The sequence below is a fragment of the Chinchilla lanigera genome, unplaced genomic scaffold, assembly GCF_000276665.1.
Source record: "Chinchilla lanigera isolate Chin_1 unplaced genomic scaffold, ChiLan1.0 scaffold00070, whole genome shotgun sequence".
Taxonomy (NCBI): Eukaryota; Metazoa; Chordata; class Mammalia; order Rodentia; family Chinchillidae; genus Chinchilla; species Chinchilla lanigera.
In genome coordinates this window covers 4,560,065-4,577,076 of record NW_004955471.1, presented here as the reverse complement: position 1 = coordinate 4,577,076, position 17,012 = coordinate 4,560,065, and the positions used below count along the sequence as shown (strand labels likewise).

The following is a 17,012-nucleotide window of genomic DNA, read 5'->3' as shown; positions in this document are numbered from 1 at the left end:
TGAGAGAGAAATTAAGGAAACCATACCTTTCACAATAGCATCTAAAAAACTGAAATACTTAGGAATCAATCTAACAAAAGAAGTAAAAGATCTATACAGTGCAAACTATACTACCCTGAAAAAAGAGATTGAGGAGGAATTCATAAAATGGAAAGCTATTCTTTGCTCTTGGATAGGAAGTACCAACATTGTGAAAATGGCCGTACTCCCAAAATTGTTGCACAGATTGAATGCAATCCCGATCAAAATATCATTAGTATACCTCACAGATCTAGAAAAAACATTTCTGAAATTCATCTGGAACCAGAAGAGACCCAGAACAGCAAAAGCAATCCTGGGCAACAAAGGTAACATAGAAGCCATCACAATCTCTGACTTGAAATTATACTACAAAGCTACTGTGATAAAATCAGCATGGTACTGGCCAAAAAGCAGATCTGAGGTTCAGTGGAACAGACTGAAAGGTGCAGTCATGACCACAAACACACTGAGCTACCTTATCTTTGACAAAGGGGCCAAACAAGTTTACTGGAGAAAAGATAGCCTCTTTAATAAATGGTGCTAGAAAAACTGGCTTGCCACATGCCAAAGACTGAAACTAGATGCATTTCTATCACCACGCACCAAACTAAAGTCAAAATGGATTAGAGATTTAAATATTAAAACAGAAACACTAATATACTGGAAAAGAAAGTAGGTGAAAATGTTGAAGACATAGGGGTAGGCAGAGAGTCCATGAACAAAACCTAAACTGCATGGGAAATACTTCAAAGAATTAACAACTGGGATCTCATTTTATTGAAAAGGTTTTGCACATATAAATAAATCACCAAGAGAATAAAAAAGAAAACCCAGAAATTGGGAACAATTTTTGCCCAACTGTCCCATGAACAAAGGACTTCTATCTAGGATATAAAGAATTAAAAAAAAGAACCAGGCCCTCCCAAGTTCAAAGACCCAATCCAGAAATGGGTATCTGAGGGAAAAAAATAGAAATGGCACATAAATACATGAAAAAATGTTCAACATCATTAGTCATTTGAGAAAAGCAAATTAAGATAACACTGAGATTGCATCTGACCCCAGAAAGAATGGTTATCATGAACAAATTAACCAGTAATAAATGCTGGAGAGGCTGTGGGGAAAAAGGAAACCTTCCCCACTTTTTTTTGGTAGTGTAGAATGGTGCAACCACTGTCATGATCAGTCTGGAGATTCCTCAGTAAACTAAGATTAAAAGTCCCTTTCATCTCAATTATTTCCCTTCTGGGTATTTTTCCAGAACTGAAAACATTATACCCCAGCACTATATTTGCACCTATATTTATAGCAGTGCAATTTGTAACAGCTAAATCATGGAAACAACCCAAATGCACATCAACTGTAGAATGGATAAAAAAGATGTGGTATTTTTATATAACAGAATATTACTCAGGTATAAAGAAAGATAAGCTAGAGGATTTATATGTAAATGGATGCATCTTGAGACCATACTCATAAGTGAAATAAATCAGACTCCCATGTGTAAACACCATATTGTCTCCCTAGCATAAGAATCTGAAAGAGTGAGTAGAATCTAAAAGGTCTGGTAGATACTGTGAAAGGAAAAGAAACTGCTCAAAAGGAAAGAATGTCTAGAATGAGGGAAAAGAGAAGAGATAGAAAGAAGGGAAAAATATATATACACACACACAAGATAGTTAAGATAATTGTACTACTAATTTCTATTGCCTTAGTGAAGCGAACAGGTAATGTTTGTTTGATCAATCTTACATGCCTCTTTTGTTTTTTGGAGTAACCAATTTGAAGATAATAATATGTAATACAGCAACCACTGTTAATTTCCTACCACCTTGTCTGGAATTCTGTATTGCCTTTATTGTTTTTATGTAGTTTTATTTATGTCTCTATGTTTGTGAATATGTATTGGTTCTTTTATCTTTTAAAAAAAATGTTCCTGCGATGGTTGAGAGGTGGTGGGCAGGATTTCTCCCTACTTGCGCAGCTCATCAAGTGTCCCTTGATGGTGGAGAAGTGATGTATTGGGTTTCTCTCCTCCCCAGTGACTCACTGGGGCTCCCACAATGATAGAGTGGCGATGAGCCACAGCTATCTTTTTTAGAAATTATTTTGTGTAATTTTGATCTAACAGAAGCTAAGCACAACAGTAAGAATGATCCAAATGAAAATATGATTAAATATAATGCAATAAAATGTATAAATGTAATATATATAATGTAAATATATGTAAAGCAACACACAGATCATGGTCTTTCATGGATCACAGGATATTACATGCAGTGAATGTGTTCACTTTCAAACCTGAGAATCAAATCCTGTGAAACAAAACATGTACCTATGGGGACCATGGGAATTTCCTATTTTTATCATTCATATTTGATATGCTAACATTCCTTCATAACAGTTGTCTCATTTGTGGAACAATGTTTACAAATAGCAAGTGTTCCATTAATTTTTAGCAAATAAGAGAAATAAAGTATAAATTTAGCACCTTTATTCTGAGAACCTGAAATTCAAACTGGTCCAAAATTCAAAAACTTGAGTGTGGAAAAGAAGACACAAGTGGAATATTCCACACCATGAATATTTATTTCATATACAGACTTATGAAAAATTACTTCTCAGCTATGGGTATAAATGCATCTGATACATAAATCATTTCATGCTTACACCTGGGTTCCACTCCCATGATATTGTACTATAAATAAACAGGAATGGGGAATAGAAATCGCTCCTGAGAGCCGGAGGGAGTCCCGAGCGTGTTGCCTGCAAATATTTGAATTTAAAAAATTATTACAGTAAAAGATATCTTGTCATTAATTTCCTCTCAAAATACCCCCACTGCTTCAATTTTGAGCATAGTTAACCCATCATTCTTGCAATTTTCTAAAGCAGTTCTAGAAGTCCTGTTTCATGAATGTCTTTACAAGGTGTGATAAAAATACCGGTAACGACGCTGCCAAACGTCATACAATGGAAGGGGAGAATTGTAAAAGCAGGAAGGTGTGCCCTCATCTACCTCATTCACCAGGATGTGGTACTATGTGACTTCTGGCTCCTCCTGAAAACCAAAGTGCTGTTAAATGGAAATGTTTTTAATTGATTCAGCACGTAGAAGCAGCCAAAACAGTGCAACTAAAAACAAGAAAGAGGCCTTCCAGGACCGCTTTGGGAAGTGGTAAGAATGATGGGACAAGTATGTTTAAAGAGAGAGCATTTTGAAGGGACTTAAGAGTAATTTGTCTTTTACCGAAATAAATTTTTAGAAATTTGAACATTCACTGTAGTTGTCCATGTATGCAATCACTTGAAATCTGAGTAAAATCTGAAATAGTTTATGTCTTAAGCTTTACAAGTAAGAGACACTCAACCTGTAATAATGAAAAAAGAGAGTGCTCCTTGTGTTTTTTCATCTCTTCAAATTATCTGTGATTTGCCTTTTTACTTCTCACATAGATTTTATCTTGGTCAGATCTGTGTCCTCCTTTATAACCATGCCACTTCTGCTGCCCCTGGAGGGCACCTCATTTAGGTGAAGACTGTTAGAGAGTCTGGCCTTCTTTCCTGGATTTCCTATTCTCCACATTAACCAGCACATGAGATACCTAAATGTGTTAGTCACATTCAGAATTTTACAAGGGAATTTCATGGAGAAATAGATTTTTGGAAATTGTTATATGTTGAAACAGATTTTGAAGTGATTTTGGTAGAAGAAAACACTATCTTTGGGCTTGGGATTTAGCTCAGCGGTACAGCGCCTGCTTGGCAAGCGCGAGGTCCTGAGTTCAGTTCCTGGTGCCAGAAAAAAACCCCCCCCCAACCTCTCAAAATATAATATAAAAAAAAAATAGAAAACACTATCTCTTCTTGAAGTGTAGCAGCTCTTCTCTGCACTTCTGTATTATTCCCTATGTTCATTGCAGATTTGGGTACCACTCTAGGGTCCTCTTACTGATCTTTCCTGATTTCTGCATCATTCAATTTGAAAGAAAGGAAAGTCAAAGCAGTGCTACTATTGGGTTTGAATTGTAGCTGTATTAGTGAAAATATAAGTATAAAATTTTAGGTAAATAATCTAAATGACAGCTGAGCACAGGTATATGGCTTGATGCTTGTCATTTTTGTTAAGAAACTATTTATTGAATGTCAAGTTTTTATTTAGTTAGAATGTCCATAGTGCCTGCTCCTGCACTAGGGGTGTAACCATATCCCCAGCTTCACTTCAATTCAGTTTTTGCCTCATGATTCTAGTAATTAATTCCAACTCTTCATTCGTAAGGTAAATTTGGGCCTTTTAATTTTTTTCTTCAGGAAAATGAGTTGCTTCTGTGAAAAACAGGGCATCTTCTGGCAACTTGTCAGCACTGCATCTTTCTAATTTTTTTTTAAAATTTTTTTTTTTTAAATTTTTAGCACTGCATCTTTCTGTGGATGTTTCTGTCCCCTCATTTTATAGTGAGAGGTTACATGTGCAGTGGCTACAGGTTGAGCTTTTGTGTGGGTGGAGTCTGGGCAGAAACCTGGATCTGCTTGCTACCTACGGTTTCTTTTCCAGTTTTTTGCTTCTTTTCTTTCCCTCTCCTTTCTCTTCCTCCTTCCCTCTTCATTCATCCTTCTCATCCTTCCTCCCTCCCTCTGCATCCCTCCCTCCTTTTTCTTGGCCTTGAACAAATCACAGTGTCTTTAAGAAATTGATATTGTTAGAACTAAATACAGAGCCATTATTATTATTAAATATGTACCTTCAATAAAATAAATATTTAAAGGGCTTAGTATAGTGACAGTCATACCTTGGGGGCTTCATGCTCCAGTTACTTTTAAGTCTACAAACCTTTGTAAGAGTGTCTCTGATATAGGGGGGCTTCATTTCAGCGGTTTATGCTTCTCTAAATCTCTTTCTTTTTGGGAAACTCTTAAAATTCATGCCTTTTCATTTATGTGTGTATACAATCTCAATTTAATGTGCAAAAATATAACACAGTCCAGCTACGCCAATATTTATTTTGCCAAATCTGGATTTGGCACTTGCTTTTCTATCTTTCTAACTAATAGCTTAGTATAAATTTAGGCTTTTTTGTTTTGTTCTTTTTGATGTCACATAAATCCCATTTTATTGTGCACTTGTTAGCATAATTCACTGCCCGCAGTATTGTTTTCTGATGATGAGAGTTATGATGAACTGTATAAACAGGAAGCCACAATATTTTTTAGGATGAAGGTCAATACTATATTAAACTTGTATTCATTGTATGTACTCCTTAGCCTTTCTTATTTAGTTTCATCTGGCATTACAGGAGCATGGTCCTGGGTGTGTGTGTGTGCATGTGTGTGCACATAGGCATGCGCTTCATGCAAGTGTGTATTTACATTTTACATTTTTACTAAGGTTACTGCTGAATGTTGCTGCATGCCAAAGGATTGACATCTCTAGGAATACCTAGTATGACTAATTAGAAAAGGTTTTTTAAATAAAAATGTATTTTGGGATTTGTCTGTTAAAGGTTGTAGAGGTCTGTGGAGAGCCTGAATTACAACTAAAGAGGCTTTTTATAAATTAATCTAAGGTAACCATTTTCTTCAAATCCCTCATGTAAAACTCCACCTAAAACTTATTAAATAACAAGGCAATTAAATGTAATTCCTCTGTCACTGATTGGCTCATAGCAAGGATCAGGTGCACAGAACCTGCAAGATCGTGATCCTGTTATGATATAGAAATTCTGCAAGCTTTGTTGTGCGTGGTGTGGTCTTCTCAAGGAAGGGGTTGCATGAGTAAGAATGTGCTTACAGGTCAGGTCTGTGGTGCTGCATTCCAGAGAAGGAAATGCGAAGCTTGCCAGGAATATTGTCCTTACCATCTGTAGCGAAATAAAGGAAATAACACTTGCACACAAAGAGCCACACTACAAAGTCGATAAAGGGTACAAATCATACAAGAGAGATGGTAATAGTGCCTTGGAATTCTTAGGAAAAAAGAAGGCTGCTGAGGTAGAGAATAAGGGAGAAACTTCATGGAGCGTGAAGCACTAATGTATCCTCTAAAGAAAGTCACGATTGATTGCTGCTTGGGAAACAGAGGATGCAGAAAGCGGCAGAGCAAAACTGAGACAGGCAGAAAGCGCAGGGTACCAGAATTGGCAAGTTTACCTCTCCGCCTACTGGGCTTTGGTGATGACAATGGGACTTGGAGTGGGACTTCTGGCTTTTGGTTACTTATTACTGGAGTTGTGGTGTAAACTGGAGCTTTGATCAAAAAGGAACCTGAATAGACCTCTGATTGAGGGAGGTTGTTAGGATTTTTATGATTAGTTATAAGGTCGTGTGTGTGAAGGAAGAGCTGGATTATGTATATTTATTTGGCTGTGTATCAACCCGCATCATTCAGCTTTGCATCCTGGACTATGTAGTAGAAGTGGTTAAAAAAAAGAATAGCCAGGTGTGGTGGTGTAGGCCTGTAATCCCAGCGCTCTGGAGGCTGAAGCAGAAGGATTGCTGCCAGTTCGCGCCCAGCCTGGTCTACAAAGTAAGTTCAAAGCCAGTGTGAACTGCGCAGTGAAACCCTGTCTCAAAAAGACAAAAAAAAAAAAAAAAAAAAAAGTTTTTGGTTCCAGAAATTGATAGAAGACAGTGATTTTCTTGTATTTTGTGATTTAAGGATACTCGGAAGGCTTGTTTTACAAGAGTCTGTCTGCTAATATATTTTTATACGTATAGTATTCTCTAAAGGCAGTGAACAATACCTGGATATATTTTCTCCCTTTAAAATCTGCAAGTCTCCGGGTACATTCTGAGAGTTCTGTTCAGGAAGAGACTATCTCCCAGGGGAAGCAAGAGCCTGGAAAAACATCTAGGCACAAAATGTATATATGTATGTATGTATGTATGATGTATTTTAATGGTGGGGATTGAACCTGGGTTCTCACACATGCTGAGCTCACATTCTATCACTGAGTTATTCTCCCAGTTTCCCAAGCTGCTTTTTATTTATTTTTTGTTTTGTTTTCCAGTACTGGGAATCAAACCCATGGCTTTGCACATGTTAGGTAAACACTCTATCACTGGGTGACATCAGAGTCCTATGATTTTTATTTTTAGTTTTTTGAGTAACTTTATAATTTTATCTACCTTGTTTTGATATATCTCAGAAATGTTAAATGTAAGCAAATAAATATATGTAAAATATATGAAAATTGAATAAAATAGTGTTTCATGCCTAAAAGTTGTTTGTCAGTCCATAAAATCAGGAGCCAAACCTTTGGTTGGTATTTGGATAAGGGATTCATCTCTGGAGAGTGATTGGCTGTGCTTTCTTAACGAATACCTGTGTATCTGTTCATGAGCTATCCGCATGTATAAAAGAACAATTAAATTCCCTCTCAGCCTTCTGCTATATTACTTTAATCTTCTATAAATAGTTCTTAATAAAGGCATTTTATTCTAAATTGGTTTTGTTTTATGTAACGCTGGCTTTCCACTTAGAAAGGAAAATACTGGAAGAGCTAGCATATGGTTACCTTATGCTGCTCTTTACTTGCTTCTCCCATTAGTCTAGTTCATGCTCTTCTGTGTAGCTTTTCAGCCCTGTATTGTCTGTTATTTCTTCTTCCATGTAGAACACATAACTTTCATGTTTCTCTCGGATATTGGAGCTTTTTCACTGTTGTGCTTACCTGGGCTTATCTGTCTTCAGCCTTATTCTTCTTAATATGAAAGACAGATAATAGGAAGAGAGAGAGGGAGGGGAAGAGGGAGAGGGGGAGAGAGAGGGAGGGAGAGAGAGAGGGAGGAAGTTATTGTGATCCAGAATGGACGATGTATTTGAAAGCGTACCTTGACTTAGTGCAATTGTCTTACATGTTTTATATGTTCTTTGGCCTATGAGTCTGGTTTTCCATCTGTATACATAATTAACCTAATAAGGCTTTACAAGATAGCTAAATGTATCTGACGCTAGAAAAACAAAAGGGGATAGAAGGAAAGGGAAGGAAGGAACTGAAATGTGTTATATACATATCCCAACCCCCTACAGTGAATGTAATCATTATATGCTACAAACATGTACTAATAAAAGTCAAAACACGCTCATTTGCTCCTTTCTCTACCCGTCTCTACCTTACTCCCTCCCTTTCTCTCGTCATCTCTCTCACTCTCTGTTTCTTGTGGTCCCCAATGCCTAGCGGCTGGCATATAATATTTTGTTAATATTAAAAAGATCAGCTCTTGGTTTTGTTGATGCTGTGCTGTGCCATTATAAATTGCTTTTTATTTTCTTCATTTTTATTGTTCATTAGTGTCTTTCTTCTTCTTTAAGTTTCATGTATATTTTCGTTTTGTTTCTGTTAAAGTTGAATGTTGATGTCTGCATAATTATGAGTTTTAATAAATACATTTAAAGGAATTTGTTTCCTGATACTATTTTGCTTGTGTCCCACAGGTATGATTAGTTGTACTATCATTTACTCCCAGTACAGAATATTTAATAACTTCCATCTTGATCTACTTTTTAAATGCATTTATTTTTTAAAAGTAGTTTAAGTTTACAGCAAAATTTCTAAAAAGGCAGAGAGGTCGTCCTTATATCGCCTGTCCTCAGCTTACATACTCTCCTTAGCTGTGGATATCTCCCACTAGAATGATGCATTTTTTACTGCTGTAACCTTCCATTAGTGCATCATTGTTGCTCTAGGCCCCTAATTCATGTGAGGGTTTATTTTTATTATATATTTTCTGAGTTTGGACCGTCATACAATGACATATATCCACCATCATAGAATACCTTCTCACTGTCTTAAAAATTCTCAGTGCTTTATCTCCTGATCACTTTCTCTTTTGTCTTTGACAACAGTGATCTTTTTTACTGTTTCCATAGTTTTACCTTATCCAGAATGTTGTATAATTACAATCATAACAGTATGTGACTTCTAGATTAGCTACCGTCACTTTCTAGCTTGCATATGGGTTTCTTTAGTGTCTTTTCAGGTGCTGATAGCTCATTCGTTTTTAGTGCTGAATAATATACCATTTTGCTGAAGGATATCTTTGATGCTTCTGCTTCAGTAATTAAGAAAAAAGCTACTGTAAACATTCATACACAGGTTTTTGTATGGACATAAGTTTTCAACTCTTTGGGGAAATACCAAGGAGTGCAGTTGCTGGACCATATGCTATGAATATGTTCAGTTTTGTAAAACTCTGCCAATCTATCTTCCAAAGTGACTGTACCACTTTGCTTTGCCATCAGCAGCAAATGAGAGTTCCTGTTACTCCACATCCTTTGCCAGTATTTGGTTTTATCAGTCTAGATTTTGACCACCCAATAGGTGTGTAATGGCATCACACTCTTGTTTTAATTTGAATTTCCCTGATGACATATAATGTAGAACATCTTTGAGTTGAGACCACTTACATACATTCCTATGTTGCTTTTTCCTCACCTGTCACACGAAGGGCTGACAAGACAGCTTCTGTGATTTTTCTCCAGTTGTTAAGTGATACTATTTGAAACTGTCCCTCAAACATGTACTTTGCAAAACTATTTCAGAGTCCATAAAATTAATTTTTCAAGGTCATTGAGAGAAAAAAATAAAACTAAATATAGAGGCCAAGATTTGCAGTATTTCATGATTTGCTGACATGTCTAGATCTAGTTGTTTACTATCAAGTTTTTCTGAGCACAGCATAATTCTATTGAAACAGTTCTGGCCTTTCTTTTATTTAATTTGCTATAATTAATTTTACAATGTTTTCATTATTGTTTTTAACTGTTTACATAGTGTCCCAAACATCTCAGCAGGGAACTGCTTTATAAATCAAGTTTTCACTCTTTATTGTTATTTATAAAATGTTAATGACTTCTAATTAAGGCATGTGTGATTAATAGCTGAGAAAATGTACTTTTATAACAGCAATGTTTAATCTGTGAAAATTACAAGGTAAACAAAGTCACAGCACCCCACAATTTATGGGGGGTGCTGATCAGGCCCCCAGTCACCAGGGCAAGGGTAGGATGAGGGATGAAAGAGACAGAGACAATAATTGAAAATGCCAGGGGTTCCAGAGGGGCAGAGCTCTCATCAGGATAAGACCAAGCATCTCTGAACTTTCACTCTTTACTGAATACACACAGCTTTCAGGGGTGGGGGGTGGTCCATGTAAGGAGGTCCAGGGAACATTGGAGTGGGGTACACGGATATGAGCAAGGTCTAATAAGAGACAAAGTGTTCTTGTATGAATCAGCCATTGATTAGTGGGAAACTTGTTTTTCCCTTGGGTTCACATTTACTTCTATAGAATTTTGTGGGAGAGTCAGTGAGTCCTCAGCTGAAATGCTATCTTGCTTTCTGAGACATCAGTGTCACGGGTCATTGAGACCTCTACTGTGACCAGTAGCATACGGAGTTCTGTTTCCACATGTCAACTGCTGGCTCATCAGAAAGGGCATGTAGGCCTAGACTGAGACCTTTAATATAGAAAGCCAATTTGTGGATTTGTAGCTCGCCCAGGGTGGTCTCCGTCAACAGTGGTCATTGAAAGCATAACTGCATGTATTGACGGGGATCTTTATAAGGTATTTTGAAAACACTTCTGCTATACTAGAGTGCTCAGGAAATACAGTACTATTATCTTTTGCTGTTGTTGCCGTTCCTGGCCATGTATTTTCACTGGTAGACTTCTAAGCAAAATTCCCCAGCTATAGATTTTATGATAACATGTATCATTAATATTTTAATATTTTATGCAAGAAACAGCTCACTCTCCTCTTACTGTGTCCCTGGCCCCTTTGTACCAGCATCTGAAGGTTAAATTCTAAGACTAAAATGATTTTCTGAGGTGAGAAAAAATGTGGAATAATTTGGGTCTCTCTGAAACTAATTTTTGGGGTGTGTATGTGTTTGTGTGTGTTTAACACTCACTTTGGTCAAAGTATTTAGTTCCTTTTCCCTTTGGATAATTATAGTCTTCCTATTAATATAACTAGATGAATAAAATTTACCAAGCAAAGGCACTAGCCACACTATAAAAACTTATGACAGGTTATTGATTGAAATGAGATTTCTGAATTTAGGAAGATTGTAAAATTTTAGGATTTCCTTCAGAGAATGTAAATTAGCAGCTTTTTCACAGAGTGATTATTACTTTGGCTAGCCATGTGCCCAGCCTTATAGAAGATGTAAAGCAAAACAACATCAGCAAGAAAGCAAATTCCTGCCCTGGTGGGGCTTATAATCCCATGCTAATATTAGTGGTTTTTAGCAAAGTTCTGTGTTTCATATTTCTTTTGAGGGAGGATAAGAAGAAAAAAGTGAAACTAGAATAACTAGAACAATATTTCTCTGAGTTTTAATGGACTATTCTGAAAATTTGATGCAGTGAACATTATTCCTGTCAGGTAAATTTTAATGAATTTATAAGGGAAAGAAATAGTATACAGTTCATTACTGTACAGCTTAGTACATATTTACAAGGTGAATACTTATAAACGGAACCACTGTCCCAAAGAAATAAACATTAACAGACTCTCAAACCTGTACCTGTGATCCAGCCTGAGACAGTGCAGTCTTCCCCCAAAACTCACCGTCCTTCTGCTCTATACTGTCATCAGTGAGTTCTGCCTGTTTTTGAACTTTATATGAACTAAAGCATGCCGTATAGGCTCTTCATCTGACTTGGCTTTCTGAAGAATATGTGCATCATTTATGTCTTTGTGTGTATTAGTTCATTCTCACAGCTGTAAAATATCCCATTGTATAAATAAAATACAAATTATCTATTTTGCTCTCATTAGGCATTTAGGTGGCCTACAGTATTTAGTGGTTACAAAATATTGGTCCTATGATGATTCTTGTGTGTCTTTCAGTAAATACTATTATCTTTCTGTGGTTAGTCAGAGGGCTGCATCATAGGTGTAGATTTAGTTTTTGAAGAACTATCAGTTAGTTTTGTAAAGATTACCACTTTATACTTGATAAGTAGTACATGAGTATATCAGTGGCTTTATATCCTCATCAACACTTGATATTTTTTAAAAGTTATGTTTTTGGATGACTTTTAAAATGTGGATATGGTCTTACTTTGTGTTTTCCTGGTTGACAAATGAGTTTTGAGCATTTTTTTCAACATGTTTATTTCCCATTTGAAAAATCCCCCCTGCAAAGTATCCATTCCAGTCTTTTGTCTATTTGTATATTAAAACGTCTTTTTCATCAATTTATAAAAGTTATTTCTTGTCTTTATGGCATATTTGGACGTATAATTTTGGCTGATATGGGCACTGGAATTCAATACATTAATTCCCTCAAGTAGCTGATCTGTTTACTCAGGTCTGGCTCCATCTGACATGTGTCCTTCATTCTCTGAGATAATTCCACTTGTCATTGTGACAAGTGGTCTAAACTCACCAATCCCAGCCCAGCATCCCAGTTGGTGATCTTTGATTCAAAGTAATCTTCAGTGTACATGTTCACTATTGCTACATCATATTATTGTGCTTTACTGTGTCAGATTCCTAAAATAAGTTCACAGAAAAGCTCCATGTTTCTCAGAAGGCTCAGTTTTCTTTTACCCATAAAGAGAGGCTAAGATGAACAAGAGTGTATTTTACCATATCATAGGAGCGTATTCTCGGGTCAGCATCTCCTTTTTTAATGAACTGAGAACTGAAATAAAAGTAATCATTCTTTTGTGATTTAAATATCTTATGTAAGACTGGAAAGTTTTGAGATATCTTAATTAAAGTGTGTCCATGCTTGACTGCCGGCTAGTAGAACACAATACCACTTTTATGAACAAGTCAAATCCTACATCTAGAAGGCATCAGTGACACCGAACTTCTCAGGCTGTTGCAGTTGAGGGTAGGTAGGAGTGAGGAGCACCTCAGGGGGAGGCTCTGAGACCGTCTCCATCAGAGCAGCTCAAATGTTCACCTTTACTTTTCACTTTGCCTGCTGAGAATTATTTTGAACATAGGTCAAGGCTGCTGTTCTTTTTTTTTCATTATTTTAAAATCCCTTATTTATAGACAGGGAAGTAGATCTCAGAAGTCATGTGGTTTTTCCAGCTCATACACTTTGACAGTGATGGGATTGGGACTGAAATCCAGGTTTTCTGCTGCCACAGAGCACCTATATTGACGGTTTGTGGTAGGGGAGAGAAATAGCCTAATGACTCAGTTATGTTCTTTTCCTTCCCATTCCCTGACTCTGGGTAATGCATTACTATGTGTAAGTTCAAGACTCAGAAGGCGTATCTGCATCAAGAATGGAGTGTTAGTCCCCGGTTTGCTACTGTTGCATGGGACCTCTGAGTTTTCATTTTATCTGATAGTCTTGCCCATAAAGGATTTTCTGTCCCATTTTATGGCTCTAATTTGGTTCATAATTTCAAGTGTGCAATTATAATTCCTCTAATCTTCTTTCATTTATCATACCATTATCCATTTTAGATATCTATTATTGTTCCTCCCATGTTCCCCCTAGTTGGGACTTGTTCTGAGATAATCACTTATTATGAGTAAAGCTTTATTTATGGTTTCAGAAGCTTCAGTCCATGGTTGCTTGGCTCTATCACTTCAGGTCTTTGAAGACACCGTACATCATGTTGGCAGCACGTGACAGAGGAATGCTGTTGACCAAAGCAGGTGGCTAGAAAATGAAAAGGGAGAAGGGGCCAGAATCGCAATATCTTCTTTGAGGGCACAGCCCCAATGACCTAACTCCCTCCTACTAGGCCCCACCTATTATAGGTTCCACCATCCTCCAATAGCATGAAGCTAGAGAGAAAACTTTCAACACATGGGATTTTAAGGGGCACATTTAAGATCAAAAGTATACTCTTAGTTCCCTTATTGCTGGGGCAAAATATCTACTCCCACAAAATAAGGAAGGAGAAGTTTATTTTAGCTCATGTTTTAGTCCACAGTCGACTGGCTCCATGGCAGAGCACGGCAGAGCACGGCAGAGCACGGCAGAGCACAGCACAGCCAGGAGGCAGAGAAAATGAAGAGAGGGTGGGGAGAGAAGAAGATTTTCAGGTCACCCTTAGTCACCCGCCTCTTCTGACCAGACCCCACCTCCTACCAGCAAGTCAGTTATGAGTCCCCATAATCTAACTACCTTCCAAAAGCCCCACCTACGAATGCCTAAGGGTCTCAGGGGACATCTAGGTATAAACCACAAGTAGATACTACTGTATGGTAAAATGATTTTAGTCATCTACTTTAACTTCTTAAAGCTATGGGAATAAGGAAATAGTTTCTACTTCTGTTTGTCTTTATCCATGTAGGAATGGAATTAGAAAGCATTAGTATTCCTGTAACTCAGTTTAGGAGAGTCTTAAATTGCATCTACTGGCAGAGACAGGGTAAAGGGTCTTAAAATGTGCTAAAGGGGACAAGTGTGAGAAGGAAGGGCATCCCTGTTTGGCCAGCACCCTATTGCCAAAATGACTCATTCTGCAAATATTTTTGCAGTACTTCTTCATGATAGGCCTGTTCCAGGTACTGGGAGTAATGCAGGGAGAAAAATAAATTCCTCGCCTTTATAGAAGTTGCATTCCAGAACACTGGTTATGCCAGCACCTGTTCAAAATACTGAGTTCATTATCCATTTCAGCCACAGAAAATAAGCTCTTTGCTGAGCCAGTCGCACTATTTACTGCTCCTCACTGTGTACTGCATTCTCAACTTGTCATCTGCTGTACTTTTATTTGCCTGCCTTCTCTGTTCCTCTCAGATTAACTCTGACCCACTCCGGACTGGTATTCCATGCTGCAGGGGTTTACTGGCTGGAATCCAGTTTGGATTGGTTAAAGCCTGTCCTGGTTTCACTGTCACCTCTGTGTTCATCTTTCCAGGAGTAGCCCAGTCCCTCTTGAACTTCCTTCTGTCACATTCTCAGCCCTTGATATTGTCATTTTCGTTTGAATTCATGGCACTAATGAGTTTATAACTTAATTCATAAGGCTTGAGACTTTCTTATGACATCTAGTATATAGTTGTTTGTATCTTTACTTACAAGGTTTTTGCCTTTTCTTCCAAAATAGATGACCAACTGCTTGTGCAACTCATACACCACATATATATTTATTAAGTGATCAGTGCTTTTTGAGGCACCCACAATCTCATAGCTTAAACGGGAAAAACACGCTATTTTCTGATTTTGTAACTGTGCTCGTCTCTAAGGAATTTCAGCGTTAAGGCCTTCCTTCACCCCCATCTGCCCTCTCAGAGTTTTTACCCATCACCTCGGTTAGTGGGAGCATTACCATGACAGCACCTGTATGGTGCTTGGTTACTATCCTGCATTGAAAGGACAGTGGGATGTCTTGCTTGCCAGCCAGTTTAATGTAGGATGACACTTGTGACACCATGAATTAAGGTGGAGGAGCCAACAGCTGTAGAGAAATGTCCATTTCTATGGAGATTCAAACAAGAAAATGACAGAGCACAAAGCAGTTTGATTTTCCTCTTATATTTAAATGTAAGAAGACAATAATTAAGTCAAACCAGAATATGAGTTCTGATTGGTCATTGCTGAGGGAGGTGCGGCATTTTAATCCATCCAGGCTTATTTGCAGAACCGGGCAGACAAGGTGCATGCTCTGGGCTGTTGCCTGTGATATGACTCACAATTTAGGCACTCATCTTTTTGGATGTTTCAGATTTATTCTAAAACTGTAACTGCAGTATTTTTCCTCCCTCTGAGTGATGCTGAGGAAAAGTGTTAGAGCTCTTTATCTGACTATGGAGTCATGACTTTCATAGGGCAAAGCAGGCTTACATGATTAGTGAAACAATCCCCTAACTGTTTAACAGGGTTAGAGTATTCCATTCATAAATTAAGGATGGAGTCAGGCAACTGAACAGTTATACTGAGAGTTTTAGGACAAGAGGTTCCTTCAGGCTCCTTAAAGCATTTAATATCCCACTTTTAATTATAATTCTGTGTAAATGCACAGTGCTCTGCACCAGTGTAACTGATACTGTGTCCATGGAGATATTAGATGCATGGGAGAAGCGGGATTCAGAGCCAGGTTTAAGAACAGATACGATATTGATAAATCTAGATGATAGAATAGGGCATTTGTTTAGCATACTAACCGACTGAAGCTTAAAGGTAGGACTGTATCAGGCGTGTGCCTTGTATTAATTAGATATTAGTTGCAAAGTAGTGAGAAATCAGATGAGCTTGCTTGGGTCTTAGGCTCAAATATCTGGATGTGAGTTCCGGCCATGCCGCTAACAGCTATTTATGTTAATAATTTGTTTTACTTCTCCGAGTGCCATAGGTGGGACAGTAGTTCCTATCAGGCTGCTTTTCGTTTCACTGCTATAACAATGCATAGGGTAGGCTAATTATAAAGAGAGAAGAGGTTTACTCAGCACACAGTTTTGAATGTTCAAGGGCATGGTGCTGGCCTTTGCCCAGCCCTGGTGAGGGCTCTGCTGTAGCTGCCGTGTTATGGCAGGAGTACACGTGAAAGCAAGAAATTCCTTCTTAGAAGAAGGAAGCCAAAGATGCTAAAGTGCCACAGCCACTTCTGATGACGTGTCTCAGTTGACTGAGGGTCCTAACGCTGGACCCACTTCTTAAATGTCCTGTACCACCACCACCACCCAGAGGACCAAGCTTCTAATCCATGAACCCTTGAGGGACACATTGAAGCCTTCCAAGTTATAGCGTGGGCTATTTGGAGCTGGTAAGGTAGTGTGTATACAAGCACTCCATAAACTACAGGGCCCCACCCAGTAAAGCACTGAAGGTTTTAGAGCAGAAGAATAATATGTGGCAGCATTAACTGTTCATCTATTTATGAGTGATAAGAGAAATAGCTAAAATATTCATCAGCACTGAATTACTTCCTATGACTCTGTTTAAGGACTCGGAGCTCACCCTTCCAGAAAAGATCATTCTAACCTCCCATCATGGATACAGCAGAGGTTCTGCCTGAAAAAGCAAAATGTGAGTACTCATTCTTGCCTAATTACTTGATAT

At 37.8% G+C, this 17,012-nt stretch overlaps 1 protein-coding gene and 1 pseudogene across 6 annotated transcripts in view; one reads left to right on the top strand and one right to left on the bottom strand.

Annotated features, from left to right (window-relative positions):
• Window positions 1–12,479, bottom strand: part of LOC102022691 — a 30,435-nt pseudogene extending 17,956 nt beyond the window's left edge.
• The window catches only part of LOC102018715, a 395,385-nt gene that overhangs the window by 68,653 nt on the left and 309,720 nt on the right, over window positions 1–17,012 (top strand). For 5 of the 6 annotated variants that reach the window (XM_005400878.2, XM_005400880.2, XM_013522869.1 and 2 more), the window contains one exon: window positions 16,897–16,979. In XM_005400878.2, the coding sequence (XP_005400935.1) occupies window positions 16,943–16,979 (37 nt within the window). In that variant the 5' untranslated portion in view covers window positions 16,897–16,942. Of the gene's footprint in view, window positions 1–3,114; window positions 3,200–16,896; window positions 16,980–17,012 lie in introns of those variants that run through there. The other variant, XM_005400879.1, reaches the window with a different exon arrangement.